The 27,125-nt window shown below is 48.3% G+C and overlaps 1 protein-coding gene across 1 annotated transcript in view; it reads right to left on the minus strand.

The window, feature by feature from the left end:
* mad2l1 (MAD2 mitotic arrest deficient-like 1 (yeast)) overlaps positions 1–9,089 on the minus strand; it is a 28,685-nt gene extending 19,596 nt beyond the window's left edge. Inside the window, exons 1-2 of the mRNA XM_041194939.1 lie at positions 9,005–9,089; positions 1,224–1,370 (exon numbers count right to left, since the gene is read on the minus strand). Of these exons, the coding sequence (XP_041050873.1) occupies positions 1,224–1,370; positions 9,005–9,077 (220 nt within the window). The 5' untranslated portion in view covers positions 9,078–9,089. The remainder of the gene's footprint in view (positions 1–1,223; positions 1,371–9,004) is intronic.
* Between the last annotated feature and the right edge of the window lie 18,036 nt (positions 9,090–27,125).

Consider the following 27,125-nt stretch of genomic DNA (forward strand, 5'->3'; position numbering starts at 1 on the left):
CCTGCTTTTCACTGCAGAATTTGTATATCCTTAACAGGAGCTGAGTGCAGTTGAGGAACAGGGGAGAGCAGCACGGACTGTGGGTTGGTGGGTGATGGAGAAGGTGGAGCAGAGACATCTTCAGCCACTGCTCACTCGCTTGCTCATCACCACAGGGCCCAACCATGATTCTGTGTCACAGAAGCCTCCCAACCCCCGCAAAGGTCTCTATGCACTCCAGTTTGAGAATCACAATGGCACACTAACAGAAGTCTCTATTAAAATGCACTGCCCACTTACATTTCTAGAAAATGAATGTAATGCTGCACTACTTGGGGAGCAGGGAGACAATAATAAACAAATTAAATGCAACTTTCCTTCATGAGATTTATTTTGTAAATATGTCCCAAAGACCCAGGCTTTTGGAGCTTCCATTTCTTTCTTATTCAAATGATCACGTCAAGAACAAATGATTAACTGATGAAACTTGAATGTCAAATATATCAACAAGCTGGCAGAACTTCTGCTACCAACTTTCAGTGCACTATTCTTGAAAAATAAATTTCTAATAATTGAGACCCCTTCAAAAGTTGAGTTCTTTAATGCACATTAAGAATTTGCATTTACGTAGCGTTTTTCACAACACCCCAAAATGCTTTATAGTCAATTAAGAACTTTTGAAGTGCAGGCACTGTTATAATGTAGGAATCGCAGCAGCTAACATATGCACAGCACAGTGACAATGACCAGTATTAAGTGATGTTGGCTGAGGGATAAATACTGGCCAGGACATCAGACAGAATGCCTCTTTTATTTCTTCAAAATAATGCTATGGGATTTTAATGTCCACTTGAGGGGACATATAGGACTTCAGTGTGATGCTCATTTGAAAGACGTCACCCACCACCAACCCCCCACCCCGCCCCAACGACAGTGCAGCACTCCCTTTAGAGCGTCAACTTAGATTAAACACTCATCTCTGGAGAAAGGAATGAGGTCTCAACCTGCTGACTCAAAGGTGAGAGTGCTACCACAGCCATCGCTGACATATTTGAAGCCAGAACATGAACAGTAGCATAGGCTCCAGAATTGTTTCACCAGACTTACTAAATTAAGGTTGAGAGAGTTTTAAATCATACGTGTGTGACGGCAGACTAGATCTGGCCTACTCTTGCAAAAATATTTCCCAAATAGCAAACGTTCAAAATCTTGCAATGCAAAATTGAAATCAATCAGAGCAATACCTTTAAGCTGGCCAACAACGTTCTTTAAATAGTTGTTAAGGACAGGATCAGTTGTAACAAGCATTGTAAGCCCATATTTCTGTTCTCGTGTGAAAGACTCTGGTGGATAGATTCCACGTTGGTACAAGATGCTGTTGATCCCATAACCTAAAATATTAAAACATTGTCTTAAATTAAAACCAAACTATATGCTATTTCAGGCTAATAAACAGTGTTACTGTGTTGTGTGGCAAATTACTGAAACTAATATCCTAAACTGCACTTCATGGCAGATATCACAGTATTCCTGTAAATAGACATTGCAAATGTTTTTGAAAACACTTCTTACTACTAGTGATCACGAAATAGCGATATCATAAAATAGTGATCATTAAGCAAAAATGAAGACGATGAACAGTACAGCAAAATTTCAAACAACTATAAAATCAAGATCAGTTAATCATTTTGTGGTAACAGTGGACAGGAGAATGAGCCAGGATAATAGAACTCCTCACTGCTCTTCAACAAATGACGTGGGATCTTTAACATTTACTCGAATAGGTTAAATGGAATATGATTTAAAATCTCACCTGAAGAATGACAGCAATGTCAGTATTGCAGCTTTGATTATGAAACTAAACTTGGTGTTTGAACCCACAAATCTCCTGGCATAAGAAAGTGAGCCAATAAACTGAAGTGCACACAAAACAATCTGAACTTATGTTTGAATGCAACACCCTCAGAACAGAAACAAAAATCTATGCTCACAATGTTAATTTGGGCTATGGCTATATTATTTGACCATTCTAATATAAATAGTTTACGTTGTCTGCAATGAATAACTGAACAACACTGTAACAGCCCTATACAAAGTCACAAATGACATCTTAAGCAACTGCAACCTTGGTATCTTTCCATTTCCTTTGCAATCTGACTGCAGCCTTTGACAAGTTTTATCAAACCATCCTCCTACAACACCTCTCCTCAAAATGTCCAGTGAGGAAATTGCATTCACTCGATTCCATTCTCATCTATCCAGCGAAACCAGATAATCTCCTGCAATGACTTCTCCCCACTCTCATAATGCTCTTTAGTCCACCAACTATCCTCGACCCCCTTCTATTTCTATTCTTATCTAAATGATGCCTGTCAGTGACACCTGCCAAAAACACATTTGGTTCAACATGTATGCTGACAACACCTAGCTCTATGTGATCAGCTCTTGACCCCTCCACTGCATCTGATTTTTCACTGCCTACACAACATCCGGGACCAGTTGAGCACAAATCTTCTCTAAATGTTGGGAAGACCAAAGCCAACGACTTTAGTCCCCGTCATAAACTCTGTTCCCGAGGCACCGATTCTATACCTTTGCCTGTCCCCACTCTCATACCACACCAGATTGTTCACACACTCAACATGTTATTTTATCTTGAGCTGAGATTCCAATCATGTCATTTCCATCAGCAAGACCACCTACTTCCTGTATCTCCTCTGCCTCAGTCCATCTGCTGCAGAAAATCTCAGCCACACTTTTGTTACCTTCAGACTTGCCTGTTTCAATACTTGCCTGGCCAGCCTCCCATCTTCCAATCTTCATTAACTTGAGTTCATCCAAAATTTTGCTGCCCATATCCTAACTCACACTAAGTCCTATTTACCCATCACCGCTGTGTTCAAGTACAGTGTTCCAGTCCACAAACTGAAGTTTAAAATGGTCATCCATTTATGTTCAAATCCCTCAGGGCCTAACCAACCCTATCTATAACTTCATCCACTGCTACAAGCTTCCAAAAACTGTTTCTGGCCTCTTGTGCATCCCTAACTTCTCATGTCTGCCATAAACAGCTGTGCTTTCAGCTGACTGGGCCCCAAGATTTCCAGAGGGAATCCCAATCTCTTCGACCATGTTTTGTCATGTATCCTAATTTCTTCTTTGGTCAGGGTCAAATTTTATCTGATTAGGCACATGTTAAGGGTACTATATCATTGCAGATTATTGTTGTTTTGCCCAGTCGTTATTGTAGTTCCCTATTGAATAGGCCTTCCAATAAAAGTTTGAAAACTTCCACAGATCACAACTAAAGTTGTATGAAATTCAAGTCACAATTATACCCAAAGTATTACTTTTGAACATAGCCCTTAGATCATGCTGCAAAGTATCAGCTTCCACATTTTAGCTATCAGAGCCCGTGTGCAGCATTTACCTAAATAGCAGTGACTGCAGTTCAAAAGTAATTGATTGGTTGGAAAGTGCTTTGTGGCATTCTAATGATGTGCTAAAACGCTATTCAAAAATCAAGTCTTTTTTGTTTCTTCCATCAGTGGTTGGGGAGAAGACGACAATCATATTTACTTGAGATTGCATCAGCAGGTCTTTTCTTTGTGCAGTCTCTCCTGCCAATGCAAAATGGTCGTCTGCACATACTCAATGGTCCGCACAAACATCACTCTGTTCAGTCGGAAAGCAGTTAATTATATACACAATATAATTCTGGTACAAGATGGTGGGCCATAATACATTTAGCACTGAGTAACTGGGACCAATTTGGTTCATAATCTAACATTTAAAGATGTGTTTATAGCATAATTGAATTCAAGTTGAAATTTGAAAAGGAGAAGCATTTTGAAAAGATAGAGAATGATCGCGAATTGAACATCTAAATGTATCAATTCCACAGCTTTAAATGCTGTAGGTCCCTGTTGTCCCACACCCAATACCACCCAACTCCTCGTGCGCCCTCTCCAGCTTCAGAAACCTGGTTCTCCCTGGTTAGGCACAGTCAAATCTTGTGTTTGTTTCCTTTTTCAGATTCAGGATGAGAGTCTGTAAACCGTTGGCAGCAAACACAGCCTTTTTTGCACATGGATCAAGTATGGTCCTTGTCCAGTCCCTTCCCCTCTCCGACACTGAACGTTCAGTGCTCAGCAAAGGACTTAGTTTCGTACCCTTACGCCCTCATCTCAATGAATTTCGGGCTCGGCACAATGCTGAACTCTTCTTCCACCGCCTTTGTCTCCGTGCTCACTTCTTTGGGCAGGAGTCCTCTTCCCATTCAACAGATCCTTTTACCCACCTCCAATATTCTCCCTCCACCTGAACCCCTCCCTCTGGATTCTTACCTTCTCTTGATCTTTTCATTGACAACTGTCGGCGTGACATTAGTCGTCTCAATTTCTCTGTTCCTCTCACCCATTCTAACCTGTTTCTCTCCGAATTGCTGCACTCCGTTCTCTCAGGTCCAACCCTGACATTGTTATCAAACCCGCTGACAAGGGTGGTGCTGTTGTTGTCTGGCGCACTGACCTCTACCTCGCAGAGGCTGAGTGTCAACTCGCAGACACTTCTTCCTACCTCTCCCTGGACCATGACCCCACCACTAAACATCAAGCCATTGTTTCCAGGACTGTTGCTGACCTCATCTCCTTTGGAGATCTTCCTTCCACAGCTTCCAACCTGATAGTCTCCCAACCTCGGATGGCCCGCTTCTACCTCCTACCCAAAATCCACAAACAGGACTCTCCCAGCAAAACAATCGTGTCAGCCTGTTCCTGCCCCACAGAACTCATTTCTTGCTATCTTGACTCTACTCTCTCCCCCCTTGTCCAGTCCCTTCCCACCTACATCCGTGATTCCTCTGACACCCTACATCATATCAACAATTTCCATTTCCCTGGCCCCAACCGCCTCCTCTTTAGCATGGACGTCCAATCCCTCTACATCTCCATCCCCCACCAGGATGGTCTGATGGCTCTCCGCTTCTTCCTAGAACAGAGGCCCGAACAATCCCCATCCACCACTACTCTCCTCCGTCTGGCTGAACTTGTTCTCACATTGAACAATTTCTCCTTAAACTCCTCTCACTTCCTCCAAATAAAAGGTGTGGCTATGGGTGCCTGCATGGGCCCCAGCTATGCCTGTCTCTTTATGGGGTATGTAGAACATTCCTTGTTTCAGTCCTACTCCGGCCCCCTCCCACAACTCTTTCTCCGGTACGCCGATGATTACTTCGGTGCTGCTTCATGCTCTCGTCTGGACCTTGAAAAATTTATTCATTTTGCTTCCAATTTCCACCCCTCCATCATTTTCACATGGTCCATCTCTGACACTTCCCTTCCCTTCCTTGACCTCTCTGTCTCAATTTCTGGTGATAGATTGTCCACCAATATCCATTACAAGCCTACCGACTCCCACAGCTCCTCACACCCCGCTTCCTGTAAGGAGTCCATCCCATTCTCTCAGTTCCTTCCCCTCCGTCACATCTGTTCTGATGATGCCACTTTCAAAAACAGTTCCTCTAACATGTCCTCCTTCTTCCTTAACCGAAGTCTACCACCCACGGTGGTTGACAGGGCCCTCAACCGTGTCTGCCCCATTTCCCGCGCATCCGCCCTCACACCTTCTTCTCCCTCCCAGAAATATGATAGGGTCCTCACTTATCACCCCACCAGCCTCCGCATTCAAAGGATCATCCTCCGCCATTTCCGCCAACTCCAGCATGATGCCACCACCAAACACATCTTCCCTTCACTCCCCCGGTGGCATTCTGTAGGGATCGTTCCCTCCGTAACATCCTGGTCCACTCCTCCATCACCCCTTACACTTCAACATCCTCCCATGGCACCGTCCCATGCATTTGCAGAAGGTGCAACACCTGCCCCTTTACTTCCCCTCTCCTCACCGTTCAAGGACCCAGCACTCCTTTCAAGTGAAGTAGCATTTCACTTGCACTTCCCTCAACTTAGTCTACTGCATTCGTTGCTCCCAATGCTGTTTCCTCTACATTGGAGAGACCAAACACAGACTGGGTGACTGCTTTGCAAAACACCTTCCGTCTGTCTGCAAGCATTACGCAGACCTCCCTGTCGCTTGCCATTTCAACACTCCACCTACTCTCCTGCCCACATGTCCGTCCTTGGCTTGCTGCATTGTTCCAGTGAAGCTCAACGCAAACTGGAGGAACAGCACCTCATCTTCCGACTAGGCACTTTACAGCCTTCTGGACTGAATATTGAGTTCTACAATTTTAGATCATGAACTCTCTCCTCCATCCCCACCCCATTTCCGATTTTCCCCCTCCTTGTTGTTTTTCTCCAATAATTTATATAGATTTTTCTTTTCCCACCTATTTCCATTATTTTTAAATGTATTTCCATCCATTGTTTTATCTCTACCTTTTAGCCTTTTTCGATTCCTTCACCTCACCCCCACTAGTGCTATATGTACCTTGCTCGTCCTGCTTTCTACCCTTAATGAACACATTCCTCTAGATAATATCACCACCTTCAACACCTCTTTGTCCTTTTGTCTGTGACATCTTTTGGTTATCTCCACCTATCACTGGCCCTCTATCCAGCTCTTCTTGTCCCACTCCCCCCGTTAAACCAGCTTATATTTCACCCCTTTTCTATTTTTCCTTAGCTCTGTTGAAGAGTCATGCAGACTCAAAATGTTAACTGGGCTCCTCTCAGCAGATGCTGCCAGACCTGTTGAGCTTTTCCAGGTATTTTTGTTTTTGTTTTGGATTTCCAGCATCCACAGTTTTTTGCTTTTATTTTGATCAAGTATAGCTTGTGTTTGGAGCTGCCTGCAGGTATCTGGGGAGTGGATCCAGTAGGCAGCAGCACCGTTTTGTGGCAATTCCTCCCTGACTACGAAGGTTTCACCAGGTTCCCACCAGCCCCTGGCTCACCAGTAAACATCCCCACTCCCGTACAGCTGCTCTCACAACTTTGACAGAACAAGGCATGCCACCTTACCAACCAGAGATGGTCATACTGCCCGGCATGCACACAATCACTCCCCCACACTACTTCGGATTAATGGTCCCTCCCTCCATCCTGACCCACTCTAAGTGAAGTATCAATTTACCTCTCCTTTCTATGTTATTCAGTCAGTACCCCCGCAATGAATGACCCTCACCCTCCAAAACTTCTCCAAGTCTCCCACCCTGATCCAACCCACAATCTCACCCCACAACTCCCACCTGCCTATTTGCCAGTGTTTACCCCACTCTCCAGTGACTCTCCCTCTCGCCGTCCTCCCCCACCACCGGTGACTCTCCCCCTCGTGCCCCCCACCCCACCTGGGGCTCTTCCCTTCGCGCAACCCCCACCCACTTTCTCCCTCCCCGTCGCCAAACACCCACCATGGCTCTCCCCCCTGCTCTCTGCCCCCCACACGCCCCCACTGGTGGCTCTCCCCCGCCTCCCCTCTGCCCCCCAGTCGCTCTCTCCCACAACTCTCTCCCTCAGCACCTCCCCCATCCCCCACCATTTCCCCGGTGACTCTCCCCCTCCCCCACCATTTCCCCAGTGACTCGCCCCCCTCCCCCACCAACCATTTCCCCAGTGACACTCTCCCTCCCCCCACCCCCCCCCACCATTTCCCCAGTGACATTCTCCCTCACTAGCTCCCCCCTCCCCCACCATTTCCCTGGTGACTCTTTCCCCTCCCCCACACCACCATTTCCCCGGTGATTCTCCCCCTCCCCCACCATTTCCCTGGTGACTCTTCCCCCTCCCCCCCCCCCCCACTATTTCTCCAGTGACTCTCTCCCTCACCAGCTCCCCCCGCCCCCACCATTTCCCTGGTGACTCTTCCGCCTCCCCCACACCACCATTTCCCCGGTGACTTTCCCCCTCCCATTTCCCAGGTGACTGATCCCCTCCCAACATTTCCCAGGTGACTGACCCCCTCCCTCGTTTCCTCCCCTCACCGCCCCCCCGTTTCCTCCCCTCACCACCCCCTCCCTCGTCTCCTCCCCTTAACCCCCCTTCCCTCGTTTCCGCCCCTTGCCGTTTCCTCCCCTTAACCCCCTTCCCTCATTTCCTCCCCTCGCCGTCCCCTCCCCTCACCGCCCCTCCCTCGTTTCCTCCCCTCACCGCCCCCTCCCTCGTTTCCTCCCCTCAACGCCCCCTCCCTCGTTTCCTCCCCTCACCGCCCCCTCCCTCATTTCCTCCCCTCACCGCCCCCTCCCTCGATTTCCTCCCCTCACCGCCCCCTCCCTCGATTTCCTCCCCTCACCGCCCCCTCCCTCGTTTCCTCCCATCGCCCTCTCCCTTGTTTCCTCCCCTCACCATCCCCCTCCCTCGTTTCCTCCCATTGCCCCCCACGTTTCCTGCCCTCACCACCTCCACTCCCTCGTTTCCTCCCTTCACCACCCCCCTCCCTCGTTTCCTCCCCTCAATCTTTCCCTGGTGACACCCCCACTCGTTTCCCCAGTGACACACAGCACCCCCCATCCCCTTATTCTCCAACCCCCTTTCCCCAATCACCCCATCCCCCATTTTCCCCAGTGACAGCCCCTCCCCCCCCGCCCGTGTTTCTCCACGTTTCCCCGATGACACTCCTCCATTTCTTCGCTAACCAACTCCCTCCCCCATTGCCCCGGTGACTCTCTCCCCCCGCTCCCGTTGCCCCGGTGAATCTCTCCCCCCGCTCCCGTTGCCCCGGTGACTCTCTCCCCCGCTCCCGTTGCCCCGGTGACTCTCTCCCCCCGCTCCCGTTGCCCCGGTGACTCTCTTCCCCCCGCTCCCGTTGCCCCGGTGACTCTCTTCCCCCCGCTCCCGTTGCCCCGGTGACTCTCTCCCCCCGCTCCCGTTGCCCCGGTGACTCTCTACCCCCGCTCCCGTTGCCCCGGTGACTCTCCCCCCGCTCCCGTTGCCGCGGTGACTCTCTCTCCCCGCTCCCGTTGCCCCGGTGACTCTCCCCCCGCTCCCGTTGCCGCGGTGACTCTCTCTCCCCGCTCCCGTTGCCCCGGTGACTCTCTCCCCCCGCTCCCGTTGCCCCGGTGACTCACTGAAGAACTCGGACACGATACTCGCGCTGCCCTTCAGGGTGATCCCCTCTCGCGCCACCACTTTACCCGCCATCACATTCAAATCTACACACCACACTGCGCCTGCGCAGGATAAGAGGGCCCGCCAGCAAACCCTGACCGCGCCTGCGCAGTTTGCCCACGGCCCTGTCGTTACGCAGGTCGCTGAATGTAATTAAAGGGTTTATGACATCCTTTACTCCACTCTGCAAATGTGTGACCTCATTTCAAAGCTTTTAACACCCAAATATCAACAACCCATGTGAAGCTCAATAATAACAAAAAAATTAGATAGACCTATCAACAATGACTCAGGCAAGCGAACAGGTTAAGGCTAAAATAGTCACAGCCCAATCAATCCTGCCAAGTTCGCCTCACTAACATCTAGGGGCTGTCTTCCAAATTGGGAGAACTGCCCCATGGAATAGTCAGACAACAGGTGGACATAGTCGTACTGGTAGAATCACATCAGGTTACTTTCATTCCTGGGTGTGACCATCCCACAGGAAGAAAGGACATATCAGCGATGGATGCACAGTGCTACACCATATGTGAGAAAGTGACCCTGTGAGGCCCCAGTGTTGACTCTAGATTCCATGATGTCTCATGGCTTCAGGTCAAACATGGTCAAGGAGACCTCCACTGATCACCACCCCCTGTCCTCCCTAACTGAAGAATGACTACTCCTCCATGTTGAACATCACTTGGAGGTAACTCTGAAGGAAGCAAGGGCATAGAATGTTCTATAGGTTTGAGACGTCAATGTCCTCCACCAACTGTACCTCATGCAGATTACATAGGATATATGGCACGTAAACAGGCCATTCAGCCCAAACTGCCCATGCCAGTGTTTATGCTCCGTTTGAGCCTCCAATGCCACCTATCACCTAGTACTACCAGTAAAGGAGCAGATTCAATCCTGAGAGACATTGCTGTCAGATTGGGCTTCCATCAGCTGATAAATAAACCAACATGAAGAAATAACCTGCTTCATCTTGTCTTCACCAGCCTACCTGTAGAAAATACTTCTGTCTACAATAACACTGGTAGAACTGACCATCGCACACTCCTTATGAAGACAAAGGGCACAAAATTGGGCCCCATAGTGCCGCTAGTTTTGGCAGAGGAGTAAGGCCGTCAAACGAACGTCATAACCACCTAGTGTATTTATACAGCACTTCTGGTCCCTCCACCTCAGCCAGGAGCAGTGTCTGAGGCTGCCACAATTCACCAAGCAGGTGGCCACTGAACCGTGCCACTTCCTCAAACTGGACCTGCAAGGTGAGGACAGTGCTGCAAGTGACCATTAAGGTAATCATCATTCTCAATTTCTAAACCTCTGTATCCTTCCAGCTGAATCTGGTGATATTGCCAACATCTTTCAGTTTGCTGAGAATCACTGCACCAGGGAAGGTTACCGAGGCCCTGTACTCTAGGAGAAGGGTCTTTATTGGCATTTCCTTATTGGCACATGGCTTTGGCAGGTGAGGAGGCTTCCCCATAGTGCACGGAGCTATTGGCTGCAAGCATATGGTTCTACAGTGCCACATCCCAATAGGCAGATGTACAAAAACCTGGAAGTGTTCCAATCATTCAATGTGCAGTTGTACGCAAAGAGCGCCAATTCATGTTTGTGAATTCCTGCTGTTTTGGCAGCAGCCACAATGCTTTTTTCCTGCACCAGTCAGTCCTTCCCGCCATCTACAAGCCGGCATGTCAAACCAGAGGGTGGCTGCTCAGAGACACATGGCTCATGGCTCTCCTCTGCCACCCAAAGAAGGAAGAGGAAGGGAAGAGGCCTTAGGATATCATTTCTCTGGATGGGCTGTCCGTGGAGGCTCATCAGACTCCAGTTCCCCTGAAGCATCTCTGCTTCACTGTTGCTCCACAATTTCTCACCTTACCATCTCTCTACTATGGACCACCTCAAATTTTTATAATGAAAAAAAATCACAAAATAACCATTCCACACCAAACTTCTCCAAAATACTGCCAAAAATACATGAATACTGAAAAATTTGCCCTTGTGCACTCTCTTATTGCCTGTCTTACAGATGCCTTTGCCTGGCCCACTGCAATACCAGGCTACAGCATGGCTGGCAGAAGGTTGCTGACTTTTAGCAAGGAGACCGCAAATGGCCTTGTAGGATGCCATAAACAATTCTGAGGCTTGAGGGTCTGCTTTCAGGGGTTAATGTGGGACTGGGAAACAGTATCACCCACAGTGTGATGAAAATAGACACATGATCTGAGTCTAGAGTCAGTTGCGGACTGGACAGGGACCTGTGTAGAAGCAAGCATGGAGTTGGCTGATAGCTTGGGCTATACTCTGTATTTATGTAAATAGTTATGTTTTACCAATAAACAATTAATATTCAAACATACAAGATTCAGAACCTCTTTGAGATACCTACTGAGCATACAAGATAAAAGCAAAATACTGCAGATGCTGGAAATCTGAAACAAAAACAAAAATAACTGGAAGAACTCAGCAGGTCTGACAGCATCTGCGGAGAGGAATACAGTTAACGTTTCGAGTCCGTATGACTCTTCATAAGAACAAAGGAAAAATAGAAATGAGATGAAATATAAGCTGGTTGAGGGGCGTGGGGCAGGTAGAGCTGGATAGAGGACCAGTGATAGGTGGAGGCCCCACCTATCCTCACCCCTTTTCCGATCCCCCATTTTCCAATAATTTATATATATATATATATATTTTTTCTTTTCCCACCTATTTCTATTATTTTTAAATATATTTCCATTCATTGTTTATCTCCACCTTTTAGCCCATTTCAATCCCTTCCCCCCACCCCACCCACACTAGGGCTCTCTGTCACTTGCTCGCCCTGCTTTCTACCCTTAATGTCACCATTAGCACATTCCATAGTTAACATCACCACCATCAACACCCCTTTGTCCTTTTGTCTATGACATCTTTGGCAATCTCTTCTTTGCCTCTGCTTACCACTGGTCCTCTATCCAGTTCTACCTGTCCCACCCCCCTCAATCAGCTTATATTTCATCTCATTTCTATTTTTCCTTAGTTCTGATAAAGAGTCATATGGACTCAAAATGTTAACTGTATTCCTCTCTGCAGATGCTGTCAGACCTGCTGAGTTTTTCCAGCTATTTTTGGTTTTGTACTGAACATACAACATGGTTACAGCTAATGGAAAAACTCTGAGCCTCAGAAACTGGAGCAGGAATTAAAAAGCTGGAAAATTAAAGGAGCAGCATCCTGACCTGACTGAAAGCACCTGAAGTGAACACACAGAGGGAGATCACCTGAAATAAGCTTCATTGCAGAATTGGAAGCTGAAAGGCAGAAGAAAAAACATCTCCACTGTGCAACTGAAGACTCCACAAGATCTTGTGGAGTTCCATTCCGAATGCTCACAGAATGCAGAGTCAAAGCGGGGGTGAGCAAAAAAATTCAGTTCTAAGCCATGACTAGTTTAAAAATCTTCAGTGCTGAAAAAAATAACGTCAGTGCAGCCTGTTTCTGAAAGCACCACGGCCAGCCCAGGTTCAGAATCAATGCCAAACCATGTGGTGGCTGGGCATGTTGTAAGAGAAAAGAATGAAAATGAATCGTAAGGTTTAAAAACCTCAGCCAAAGCCAGGAATACACTGTAAAATACTGGAAAATCCTCTGATATTGCAGGGAAGGTCCAAAATAGTTAATTGAGTAAATGCTGCACAAAACCACAGACAAAGAGGTCTGGACTGCCATTATCACAGGAGCCCGCCAAAATGTGACAAGCAAGGGAAGACTCTGAAAAACGGTTACTGCGGCGCCATCTTTAAAACATGTGCAGCATTTCAAGCTGGACACACCTGAACTTTAAAGCAACCATGGACAACAAAGCAACATTATCAGACCAATTTGGACTGATCCAAGGGCCAGACCAAACACAAAATTGAGGACTTTGGCAGAAGAGATTCTTACGATACGTGATAGCTTCAGAATTAGATAAAAGGACAGAGGGCAGAATTTTCTGTGCCCACTGAGGTCGGGCGTGTTTGGCGGCGTGAGTGGACAATATGGTGAGAAGGCCAAAAATTGGTTTCATAATGTTGTGAAACCAGTTTGCAATCATCCACTTAGCCTGTCCATGGTGGGCCGTGTTTCCCGCTGTCAGACATCGGAAACCTCATTGTAATACATCTGCATATCATTATAAGGCCAGCCAGCTGGAGTCATCCCCCTACTCTGGATCATCCACCCAGGTTGGATTGCATGCTGACGTGTTTCACAACAGCATGTATAAGACGTGCACTGAGCAGGGTGCACTTTGCAGGGAACTCGGAGGCGAGTGCACAGTAACGTTGGCTGCAGCGCTGACAGAGGTCGCCAGTTGGACTTCAAGGTTGAGGTGACTTGGGTGTAGGGTTCAGGGCTGCCCTGAGGTTGAGGCTACTTGGTGGGGTGGGGAGCAAGGACTGGCCTGCAGTTAAAGGTAGCACACAAGCATGTGCAGGATAGCGGGTTGGGGGGGAGTGGCTACGCATTAGGGAAACCTTGTATAAAGTGACCATTCCTCTGCAGCTGAGACAGTTCAGACGCAGCCATATTGACATGTGTGGAGTCAGGCCTCTAGTTTATCTGCCCACTCAAGTAACGCAAAGACAGGAAAGTGCTACCAAATGCCCCAGAGCTTTTCACCTCCCAGGCACAGATGGCAAACTGCGTTTTAGTGAACAGCAGAATACTTAGATGACTGGGCACATTGTACAATCTCCTCGCTAAAGCTAGCCATTGTTGGAGGCGCTTGCAGTCCCTTGCAAAGTCTTCATCTTGGTTTGGACCAGTCTCCCCAATGGTTCAAACTAACAGTGCAGCTTTACAGTGCGGGTTAGAAGAATGCCTGTGTCTGAGCTGAGAGCACAGCATGCAGTCCAATCGGTTGGGTGGAGGAGGGTGGGGTTTCGGGCAGCCATGCAGCACACTTAATTCTGGCCATCCAAGTGGTGGCCAGCACTCTCTGGGATGCATTAAGGGGCCTGCAGACTTAACCAAGACAGGTTCTTAGAACACCCAAGCTAATCTCTGTCTTTCATCGTGCAAGAGGTGTGCGTCAGGAGCATGGAGCCTGGTGAACTAGCTGTATGCCTCATGGCATACAGAGAGTGAAGACGATGGAGAAGAGAGCAATGGAGACACCTGGTTGTGCAGGGGGAGGAGCAGCACCCTCAGCAATTGCTGAGGTGGCGGGGATCTCATACATGCTGCTGAAGACCCACAGCGAGCCTTTGCTGGTCAGTGCCTTGCTAGACCCAGGGTCTATTGACGCCACCTTTCATTCCCGAGAACCGAGCCCCACAACATAGTCCACAGAGGATGTCACACATCGTTGTTGCCTGCTGTGCCCTTTACAACCTGTCTGTGATGATGAAGAATGCACATGTCTAGAGAACTGGTTGGTCACACCTGCCAGCTGCTGCAGGATTTGGTGCTAAGGGGACATGGAGGGCAGCCCCACTGCCAGGGGCTGTGAAAGTGAATGTGGCTGTCAACATTTATGCCAGTGGCTCCTTTCAGGGCTCCACAGGTGACCTCAGTGGGCTATTACAAGTCTCGACCACAAAGGCATCCATGAAGTCACGGACACCATCTTTGCAAGGGAAGACAACTTAATGCATTTCACCCGGGACCACGAAAGCCAGGATCAAAAGCAAGAGCACTGGGATTTGCCCAGATCTTGGGTTTCCCACAGGTGCAGGGTGCCATTGACTGCAATCAACATGGTTTCAGATCTCCATCACAGCAAGCAGTCAATTATGTCAACTGTAAGGGATTCCATTTGGTGAATGTGCAGCTGGTGTGCGGCCACCACAAACACATCCTGCAGGTCTGCGCACAGTTCTGAGGGAGTATCCATGACTCCTACATTCTCAATCGGTCGCAGATCCCTCATGTATTCCAGGGTCCACAGAAGCTGCAGGGATGGATCCTCGGGGACAAGGGCTACCTACAGAGGACGTGGCTGATGACACCCTCAGTGGCAGCCTCAGACTGCAGCAGAGAGGCGGTATAACTAGGCTCATGCTGAAACTCGCAGCTTGGTGGAACAAAGCATCGGGATGCTGAAGATGAGGTTCTGGTGCCTGGACCGGTCTGGTGGAGCCCCACAACATAGTCCACAGAGGATGTCACACATCGTTGTTGCCTGCTGCGCCCTTTACAACCTGGCATTGCAACCAGGAGAGGATCTGGCTGAGGAGACAATGTTAGAGCTGGAGGTCTCCTCTGATGAGGAGGATGTCGATGGGTGAAGGGGTCCTTGAAGGCGACAATGACAGCGATGAGGCCCTCGTACTGGCCATATGAGGCAGGAGTGCTCAGGAGGCCCACATAGATGCTAGATTTGTGGAGGATGACGATGACATGCAGTGAGGAGACACTTTAGATCCTCACATTACATCTATGAACGTTTGACTCCAGTTTGGCTTATGGTAGTGCACTCACCCTCGGTGATATTGTTCCTGTCATGGAAACGCAATGGAGGCCCTAATAATCACTCGATTGCAGGAAGATGACAATGACATGCAGTGAGGACACTCCATAAATCATCAGAAAACCTCTGAGAATGTCTCCTGTCTGGCTGAGGGCACTCACTTGCACTCTGTGATCAGGGTCATATCATAGCAACACAACCATAAAACTTTAGAAACACCTAATCCTTTGTCAGCCTTCAGCACCTGAGCCCTTCAGGAGCACAGCATTACTGGTCACAGGTGCTGTCGAGATGGGAGCCAGCCCCACCTTAAAGGTGCTGAGAGCACACAGAGAGAATTGACGGAACTCTGTGCTGCCTGCCCACGACATTCTAGCAGGAATGACAAGCACCGTCAAGGTGCAGGCATCGTTAATGTGTGGCTGGACCATCATTTTGGTCTGAAGACTACACAAAGCACAGGGAAGTGGCCCTGGACTGAGACACCTGCCTTTATCTTGTGCAGAGAGGTTTCACGTCTGAGTAACAAGAACACTGCTTATCGGAACAAGGAGCCACAGTCAGGGAGACATTGTTGAGAGTTTATTTACAATAGTGAACGTGTATAAGTGATTAACACCTATGCCCAGGCTGTGCAACTATTTCTTCTTAATCTTCCTAACCCAGCTGCTACATCTTGTTGCTCTCCGGACATCCACAGTGGAGGCGGAGGCAGCCAGCTGACTGCTACGCCCTGTCTGCGATGACTTTGATGGGTATCTTCTCGAGGGCTGAAACCTGGAGGGCCCCGGCCTGCTTTCGGGGTCCTGCTGTGTGGCAGGGCACCCTCCTCGGCCTGTGGAGCTGGAGCTGCTGAGGTCACAGGAAGAGGGAATTTGGATGGGCCGTACACTCCTGGAGTCACCTGGGTGGATGGCCCCGGAGCGTGCACCTGCTGATCCTCCTCCCTATGTGTGCCCAAGGGCTCCTGGCTGACTCCTTGAGGAGAAGTGGAAGCTGCAGTGAGATTGAACTGTCGTGCACCCCTCTTGCACACACTGTTCGAGGCCAAATATGACTTCAGCGATGGAGTTTAGTCCATACAGCAATGCAGGAGTGATGTCCCAGACAATGGTCTCCATGGCGGCTGCCATCCTACCAGTTTTAGCCTTGGTGCATTGGCATGCCAACGCTATCACTTCAGACTGAAGGTAGACAGACTCCTCTATCTGAGGAGTGCAGCGGACATCCCTTCCTGAAGTTCCCGAGCTTCCCTTTGCTGTTCCAGTAACTGATACATGACCGAGTCCAGGGGCTCATCATCTCCCTCCAGCAGTCCTCCAAGTGCCAGGGACTTGAGAAATTCCTGCTGCTGCCTGCTGTGGATCAGAAAGTCTGATATGCTCACCAGATTATGAATCTGAGGCTACTCTAAAGCTAGGTCCCTCCAAGGTGTATGTCTCTGCACTGGGGGAGAGTGTGGGTGAGCGCTGTGATGGATCTTCAGTGAGGGTATCAGCGGATCCCTCTTCTGAACTTCCCTTGGGCTTGATTGGAGGCCCTGGGTCACGGACTCTCTTGGCTGTTTCCCGGATGTGCCTGCGAAAGCAAGAGGAGATAATTAGTGCATGGCAGTGGCCTGTGAAACTGGATACATCACTCACGGCATGATTGTCTGATGGATATTGCACTGCTGGATCCTCACTTGGTAGAGCAGCGCTGACCTCACCGTTTGCACAAGACCAGTCCAGATCCTTGCCAGTCAGCTGGATGGCTCTGTTATTAAAGGCTGTAAGGATAGCAGGCGTTCCTCCACCATTCAGCAATCTCTCCCCATGTGTGCCAGCTTGTCCTGCATGAATACAGATGGGGAGAGTTTAAGCAGGATGCCTGCCAGACCAGATGATAAGTATGCCTGGCATGTGTGGGTGGTCCTATGGAAGGGATGAGGGCAGTGAAGGTGTGTGTGAGAGATTGAATGGTGATGTCCCTTGAACTGGCAGTGAGTGAGATCCCTGTGGATGTGTGATAGGTTTTGAGTGTGAGTTGAGAGGGATGGGAAGAGTGACTTAGCCTTGCAGAATGGAGGAGATCATTCATCCTCTTGTGGCACTGGTGGCTGTCCTCTTTTGCAGGGCATTGGCGACAATCACTGCTGCCACCGCGCTCCCAAGCCTGATTTTTGATGTTGCTGCCCATCCTGCAGCTAGGGCAGGGGTAGGGGATATCACTGCAGGCCTCCACTCCATCCTAAAGGCCCTCAAAGGATGCATCATCAAACTTGGGGGCTGCAGCCTTTTTGCCTTTTGGGGCCATGTCTTCTGTGCAGCAGTTGTGGGCTGGAAGCACTGAGAGATATGCGCACGGCTGCACTTTAAAGATGGCACACAGCAAGGCGATGGCATGGCGGGCGAATGAGAGCCTGCCTGCCATTGAAACTGATTGTACCGATTGGCTGAAGCCTGTGACTGTGGTGACCTTGAGTCAGAGCTAATAATGGACAGAATTGTTGTCGGCATGGGTGACAATGCCCTTTCAGGCATACTACAGGCCAAGGAAAATCTGACTCTAGAAAAGGCCATCTGATAGACACCTGATATCCACCAACAGCACGTGGCAAAAGTAAACCATAGTGCAGAGCAACACCAAGGCCTGAACTTTTCGCTCGTCAGGCGTGCGCGAGTGGTGGGCCCAGGAGCAGACGGGAAATGGGCCCCTGACCGCGATCGGCCCCCAACCGCGATTTCATGCTGGCTGGTCAATTAACAGCCAGCCAGCATGAAATATGTGCTGAGAAAGGCTCTGCGCTGCCGGTAGGGGTGGAAGAGGGCGGGTTCCGATGTCACCGTAGGTGCTGGTGAGTGCTTCCACTGAGCTTCCTGAAGCCAAACAACTGCCTCAGGGAGCAGCAGACCTCCACAGAATAAACAAAACAACAAAAATGCTACAAAATATGTCCATGCAGCACAATCAAGCACTTGAAAGCATACCTCATGAAAAAACAGTCTCCAGATACCCCATTTTATTTTATTTTCCCACAGAGATTTCATCCCACCCTGGATTGAGGTTTGAGCAAAAACGTAAAGGCCGATTGGCCCGCCGCCAACTGTAAAAAAGGACGGGCCGTGAAATATTGCTTTCAAATGCCTCCTTAGTGGGCTTAATAGCCTGTTTAATTGTCGGTGGGCGTGCGCGGGCTATTGGAAGCCCACTTGCCAACTATTAAGTGAGATATCGCACAAGTGTGCAATGACGCTGGGAAGCGCACCTGACATCATCTCGTGCTATTTCGCAACCGGATGGGTCGAGCACGCACCCGCCCACAAGACATAAAGTTCTGGCCCAAGTGCCCAGAAGAAACAACAAAGGGGCAGGAAGATTCTAGGCTGAGGAAGTCAATACCAAAACAGACCACAAGAGGGTGGATAACCATGTCAGTGCTGTGGAGCCAAACAACCTCACAGGCGAGAGCAATGTCCTGCAATCTCAATGCAGTGTTTCAACTGCAACCACCTGGGACACTTTGGAAAGCCATGCAAGGCTAAGGCACCCAGACGGGCAGAGGCTCTGAAGACAATCCAAGACATTGAGGTACCTCACCAGGAAGAATGCTTCTTGTGTGAGGTCAAAAATCCTGGAATCTCTTTTTAGAATGCAGGCATCTCAGTAAACAGTCACCTCACCAACTTCAAATTGGACACGGGAGCCAATGCTATGGTCCTTTCAGATAAGGAATGTGGCTGAAAGACCCCTGGCTACGAACGACAGAAATGCCACTCTCTGGACATGGAGCAATCTGACTTCTGTTCACAGGCATGATCCTAGAAGCATTGAGGTATGGCGACGAGCAGATATTTGAAATCATGTACATCATCAAAAATCAATCTTTTTTCTCTTGTGCGGAGATGCCCGTGTTGCCCTTAACTTTCTCAAAATGGCTGAAGATGTCAAGACGTCAACCTCTGCCGTCAACTACATGGAACTGCAAGTTTGCAAGAGGCCCACCAATCAAGAGACTCGCGACTGGGACTTCAGCTCTGAATTGCCTTCACTCTTCACAGAGCCAGTTTGTCCAATTTCTTTGCAGGTGGAGAAGCTCCTCTACGGTCGGACCAGCCAAACCTTCAGATAATTCCCACTGTACCTCAAGTGGAAGACATACAGGAAAATGACCAGCAACAGAAGAATGAGCCCCAATTCCAGGCTCCAGTAGTTGCTATCACACTATCACACGTGGCACAGACACTGCAACCTCCAGCCAACAAGCACACAGCTGCAAGATGATGATGGAGCAATGACCTAGCAACCATCAACTCCCCAGAGCACACCTCAATCAGTCACTGAGACACACGGAAGAGCACAGTGTCGGGATCAAAGCCAAATTGCAAAGTGAGTCCACTGATAAGGAACATTCAAACGATGGAGTGACACCTTCATCTCTCACAAAGGTCATGGCGTACCACAAATGAAATGAGTGAACACTCTCTCCAGAAAGTATAGAACAAACCATTGGCCCTCGAGTGGAGCAGATAGGGAGTTGACAAAGAGAAGTTCAACTCCAAGTAGTGGAAAAAGCATATCAGAAGAAGACAACCTGGTGCCAGAACTCAAAATCCAAATCAACAAAGGTTGCTCAAATCAGCAGAGCCTACCACTCCTCCAAATGTGACCAGGATGAGATCTAGAAGAATCTTCAAGCCTCCAGGGGGGTGGTGGGGGGCGGGGGGGGGGGGGGGGGGGGGGGGGGGGGGGCGGGGGGGCCTGTGGGGTGGGAAGTGAGGGCGAGGGTAGCATGATTGTAAATACACTGGGTAAAGACTTGGGGGGAGGTGTCGTATAAGGGTATTTGGCATAGCAAGGGTTAATGTGGCACTGGAAAACTGTACTGCCCACTGTTTGATGTAAGGAAACACATGACCTGAGACTGGGGTCAGTTGTGGACTGGACAGAGACCTGTGTGGAGCAAGCATGGAGTTAGCTCATAGCTTGGGCTGTACTCTGTATATATGTATATGGTTGTGTGGTCCCAATAAACATTTAATGTTCAACTATATAAGGTCAGAACCTCTTTGAGAGACCTACAGAACATACAACAGGAGTGCAGAGCACAATTAAAAAATTTGCTGATGACATCACTTTTTAATTTGTTCATGGGATATGGCCATCACTGGCTAGGCCAACATTTAGATGTTATATGGATACATTGGAGAAGCTTGGGTTGTTCTCCTTAGAGAAGAGAAGGTTGAGAGGAGATTGGATAGAAATGTTCAAAATCATGGCAGGTGATCACAGAGAAATGTTCCCATGGTGGGAAAGGGTCAAGAGCCAGAGGACCCTTATTTAGGTGATTTTCAATAGAACCAATGGTGACATGAGGAAAAACCTTATTACACAACAAGTGGTATAGGAGCTAGAATATACCACCTGCATGTGTGTTGGAAGCAGATGCAATCGGGACTTTCAAAAGGGAATTCAATAACCACCTGAAGAGAAAAAAATAACAGGGCTATGGGGAAAGGGTGGAGGAATGGAACTAGCTGACAGCTGGCAAGGACACAATGAGTCAAAAGGGCTTCCTTTTGTGCTGTAACCATTTTATGATTCTATAAAAGTGCTCTGAGTTGGAGGTAACCTCATGACGTGCATTGGTAATTGGATGGGAGGTAGTAGACAGGGAGTAGGGATAAAGGAAATGTATTTTGATTAATGTGATCTAACAAGTGGTATACCCCAGGGATCTGAATTGGGCCTCAGCTTTCCACCATGTTTATCAATCACTTGAATGAAGGAATAGAAAGTTATATATCTAAGTTTGCAGATGACACTAAGTTAAGAGATACAGTAAGTTGTGTAGGTGGGGTTAGGAATTTACAGAGACATAAATGGATTAAGCAAATGGATCAATCTCTGGCAGATGGAGTTCAGTGTACGGAAGTGTAAGGTCACCCACTTAGGATCAAAGAAAAGCAAATCAAAATATTACCTGAATGGTAGGAGGTTAGGAACAGTGGAAGAGAAAATGGATGTGAGTGTCCAACTACAGAAATCACTGAAAGATGGTGTACAGGTGCAAAAAATAATCAAAATGTTGATGAAATGTTAACCTTACTCTCAAGTGAGGCTGGGAGACAAAGGGTGGGTGGGGTAGGGGGGTGGGGAAAATTCAGCTTCAGTTGTACGTAACCTTGGTCAGAACCCATCTGGAGTACTGTACTACATTTACTTTTAGGCACCTCAGGAAGCATATATTAACATGGAAAGGGTGCAGCGCTGATTCACCAGAATTATACCAGATCTGAAAGTGTTCAAATATGAAGATATGTTTTATGGACATTGCCTGTATTCTCTTGAGATTAGAAAGCTGTGGTGTAATCTAAACAACATGTTTAAAATGATAAAGGGGTATGGTAGGGTAGGATAGATACAGAGGGTGGAATTGTCCATTTATGAGACTATGTGGGTGGGTGGTTTCGGCGGTGCCATCCCGCTGGTCGGAATGGCGGGAACTCGTGCCCGATTCCGCGCTTGGAATCTTACAAATTATGCACAGGTGAGTATTGGTCTGAACCATCTGGTGGGTCGGGAGTTCATTTGTCTGCCTGCTGTCAGATGGTGGGGTTCAAGGTCCAACTGCACATTTAAACACCAGTCCCACACAGACTCTCACTGTCTCCAGCCCACCTGTCTTCAGGACATGTGCAGATATGTATTCCAGCCACAAAAAAGAGGCTGAAAGCCTCAAGAAGAAGGCAGCACCCTGCTTCACCCACCAGACACTCCAGGCCTTGGTCAGAAGAGTGCGGGTGCCCAGGCATGTCCTGTGTCCCAGGGATGGATCCAGAAAGCAACCAGCCTCACCTATCTGGCCTAGGAGGCTGTCACAGAGCAGGTCAACACGGCTGGCAACTGCACCCGAAGCGCCACCCAGTGCAAGGCGAGGATGAATGATCTCATCTGCTCCACCAGTGTGAGCCATCTTTTAACTCCCTCCAATATCAAACTCACATCATGACATCATGCACTCAAATTACAACTCTCTTCACAAAAAGCAGGACAAATCCAAGCCTGCCAATTAACACCCAATCAGTCTACTCTCGTTCATCAGTAAAGTGATGGAAGGAGTCTTCAACAATGTTATCAAGCAGCACTTGCTTAGTAATAACCTGCTCACTGACACCCAGTTTGGGTTCCGCCTGGGCCGCTCAGCTCCTGACCTCATTACAGCCTTGGCTCAAACATGGATAAAAGAGCTGAACTCCTGAGGTGAGGTGAGAGTGACTGCCCTTGACATCAAGGTCACATTTGACAGCATGTGGTGCAAAGTAGCCCTAGCAAAGCTGGAGTCAATAGGAATCAGGAAGAAAACTCCCCACCGGTTGGAGTCATACCTAGCACAAAGGAAGCTGGTTGTGGTTGTTGGAGGTCAGTCACCTCAGCTCCAGGACATCACCACAGGAGTTCCTCAGGGTATTGTCCTGGGCCCAACCATCTTCATCTGCTTCATCAATGACCTTCCTTCCATCATAAGGTCAGAAGTGGGGATGTTCACTGATGATTGCACAATGTTCAGCCCCATTAGCATCTCCTCAGATACTGAAGCAGTCCATGTCCAAATGCAACAAGACCTGGACAATATCCAAGCTTGGGCTGACAAGTGGCAAGTAACATTTGTGCCACACAAGTGTCAGGCAATGACCATCTCCAACAAGAGAGAATCAAAATCCCTTGATGTTCAATGACATTATCATCACTGAATCTTCCACTATTAAGATCCTGTGGGTTACTATTGACTGGAAACTGAACTGGACTAGCCATATAAATACTATGGCTCGAAGATCAGGTCAGAGGCTAGGAATCCTGCGATGAGTAACCCACCTCCTGACTCCCCAAAGCCTGTTCACCATCTACAAGGCACAAGTCAGGAATGTGATGGAATATTTGTGTGGATGAGTGCTGCTCTCACAACACTCAAGAAGCTTGACACCGCCCAGGACAAAGCAGCCCGCTTGATTGGCACCACATCCACAAACATTCACTCCCTCCGCCACTGATGCACAGTGGCAGCAGTGTGTACCATCTACAAGATTCACTACAGCAATTTGCCAAGACTCCTTTGACAGCACTTTCCAAACCCATGACCACTACCATCTAGAAGGTCAAGGGCAGTAGATAGATAGGAACACCACCACATTTAAGTTCCCCTCCAAGTCACTCACTATCCTCACTTGAAAATATATCGCTGCTCCTTCACTGTCGCTGGGTTAAAATCCTGGAACTCCCTTCCTAACAACACTGTGGGTGTACCTACACCACGTGGACTGGAGCAGTTCAAGGAAGCAACTCACCACTACCTTCTCAAGGGCAATTAGGGATGGGCAATAAATGCTGGCCCAGCCAGCGAAGCCCACATCCCGTGAATGAGTTAACTAAAAGATCACACACAACCAGTATTGGGTGAAACATATCAACACTCATTCTCTCGCCAAGACTTTCACATCACCACCACCCCATCTATTATGTTGCTCATGCTGCATCCGCCATCACACCCAACCTCTGCTCCATCCCTTCTCATCACATGCCTTTCTTTCTTCATTCAGACCAAGCTGGCACACAACGAGTGTGAAAGATTGCAGACTGGGGGAGGGATGACCAACATCATTGCCCTCACTGAGTTTGAGGAGGCTGCAGCCGGGCTGGCTGGGGAGGACAGAAATCGCTCCTGTGGGGAAGGGAAAACCAGCCACCCACTCAGTGTGAATCAGAGGATGAGCCTCTCTGGAAGCGGCCACCATCTGAATGCTGGAGATACAACGACAGGCAGTGGATCATCAGGCAGAGATTCGACAGTCACTCAGCAGACTAGACTGAATGATGGGGGAATCCGTCTGCACCTTTTCTGATGTTGTGGCTTCGACATGACTGCACCTTGAGGATCACTATGGGAAGGCCAGCGACCTCAATAGAGACATTGGTCCAGCAATTTGCTTTTGGCCCTGCGCTCCATGGCCCCAGACCCTGGTGGGCACCATCAAGATGTAGGTGACACGGGGACGAGGTAGCATGATCTCTCTCAGGGTGCACCATCTCCTGTAGGAGTCACGGCAGGGTCCTGCACTCCCCACCCCAGCCGTAGTACTGGTCTCTGTCTGCAAGTGGAGGCCTGCATGTTGATCACAGCACAATGGCGTTCTTCGGGACAATGTAGGCAAAGAGCAAGAGCAGACCAATCCTACAGCCCCAGCAGTGTGGCGTTCATTGCAGCAAGACTGACACAGCGCTATGGCAGGTCGGCTATGTATGTTCTACTCATCTCCAAGTTATGAGCGAATCAAGGCCTGACTTGTGTACGCCCCCCTCTCCTCCTTTTCAAACGGGTTTGAGGCTGACATAATTTTCTGCAAGATTGGAAGTCTTGATAAGATTCCAGTGAGCAGTTGTTTTAATGAGCATTCATGAGATGTTAATCAATGCAAATGGCGTTCACGCCACTAGTCAGTGAGATAACCAACCCGACATCGGCAGAATTGCAAACTGTTTTTATGCTGGTGGATTGCTGACTTTTTGCCTGTTGCTGGATTCTCCACTCGCGCCCTCCACAAAACCTGCCACGGGCAGAATGGGAAAATTCTGCCCAGAGAAACAATTCCCTCTGATGGGGCAATCAAGCACAAATGGCATAATCTTAAAATTAGGGCCAACCTATTTAGGAATGGTTAGCGCGAACCTAGAAGGTCCCTTATTCCCAAAATGGCTGATGATGTTGGGTCAATTAAAGCTTTCAAGACTGATTGATACATTTGTATTAGATAAAGATATCAAGACATATGTTTAAAGGGCTATTAAGTGGACGTGTAGAAGATGTCTGTCTTTACCTAATTGAATGGCAAAGCCGGTTGAGGGGCTGAATGGCCTACTCCTGCTCTGTATTCCTATTTATATGTTCCCCTGTCTCAGTAGACCTCTCCTCCTGAGTGGCCTTCAATAAGTAAGGTGACCTAATTGTGCAGGTGAATCAGGTAGAGCGACAGACTCCCTGAAGGAACCAGGACATTTTGTTAGGTAATTCATTCTGTCAACTTTTAACAACAGTAAGAGACACAGAGGGCACTCATTTTAGAAGTTGGCGATCTGACATGTGAATCATTGAACTTTTATAGGCTTTTCAAGTCATTTGTATGTCTGCTGACAGGGAAAATGTATAGTTGTGTAAGTACACCACATCATTATTAATTCAAAATTGTCCCCTTGCCTTCAAAATGTCCATATTCATATCACATAATCTCAGTGTGTAATTCTAGGAGCTGCGCAGCATAATTCTGATATCTTGTCAGGGCCTGATATTTGCAAAGAACGCAAAGCTGTATATTCCTTTTCACCCAGATGCCTATGGACATTGTCCTTAATGAACATATTATCAAGTGTAGGCAATGTAGACATTGCCCTGTGAACACACTATCAGGTGTAGGCAATGTCATGTTCAAATCATAATAGAATCTGACAGTACAGAAGGAGGCCATTCAGTATGTTTCAGCTCTTCAAAGAACTGTCTAATTTAGTCCCACATCCCAGCACTTTTCCCATAACCTTGCAACATTGTTCTCTTCAAGAACACCACCAATTGCCTTATGAAGTTCATGTGGAATCTGAATCTAAAACCCTTTCAGATTGTGCTTTCCAAATCTTAAGAAACATCTGGGTGAAGGAATTTCTCATTTCCTCTCCAGTTCTTTTGCCAATTATTTTAATTCTGACTTCTGGGACAGAATTTTGCCTTTGGTATGTGGGCTTGGTGGGGCGGGCGGGGGTGGTCAGGAAGCTGACCGCTACCTGCAATCGGGTCTGGAAGGCAATTTCACGCTGGCAGGCCCGCCCAGCATGAAATGCGAGAGGCAGTGCTCAGTGCTGCCTGTGCGGATGGGGGAGGAGGGCAAGCCGGGCGAGCGCGCACTACATATTCTCCTTGAGGCAGCCCCGTGCCTCAGGGAGATTTCTGCCATCTTTTGCACGCATGCACAAAAGAGCGCAGGCCCAGACTCAGCCTCCTCTCCCTGCCCGCACAGGGAGCACTCAGTGCTTCCGGGTGCACATCATGCTGGGCAGGCCTTAATTAGCTTGCCCACGTGAAATGCGCGCCTGCCCACGCCTGCTCCCACTCAGCACCCCTCCCCACCCTGATGGAGAGAAAATTCTCCCCAGAGATTATTTATTAAGCCTGCTTCATTACACGTTACCAGATCCGAAATAGCCTTTTCCCTGGTTGGATTCACAACATATTGTTCGAAGAAACTGTCCCAAATATGGTCTATGAATTCTTGCTCATGTCTACCTCTGCCATTTTGATTTTCCCAACCTACATGAAGATTAAAGTCATCCATGAATAATGTACTGCCTTTTTTGCATGCCCTCATTATCTTCTGATTTATTCCCTCTCCGACAGTATAACTACTGTCAGGGACCCTTTAAACTACTCCCACCAGTGTCTTCTTCTCCTTGTTATTTCTTACCTCCACCCATATGGATTCTACATCTTCTGATCCAAGATCCTTTCTTGCTATCATACTTATTCCATCTCTTACTAACAAAGCTACCCACCGCCCTTCCCTTCCTGCCTGTCCTTTCAAAAACTCACAAACCCCTGAATATTTAGCTCCCAGCTTTGATCTCCT

Source organism: Carcharodon carcharias, chromosome 1, assembly GCF_017639515.1.
Source record: "Carcharodon carcharias isolate sCarCar2 chromosome 1, sCarCar2.pri, whole genome shotgun sequence".
Lineage (NCBI taxonomy): Eukaryota > Metazoa > Chordata > Chondrichthyes > Lamniformes > Lamnidae > Carcharodon > Carcharodon carcharias.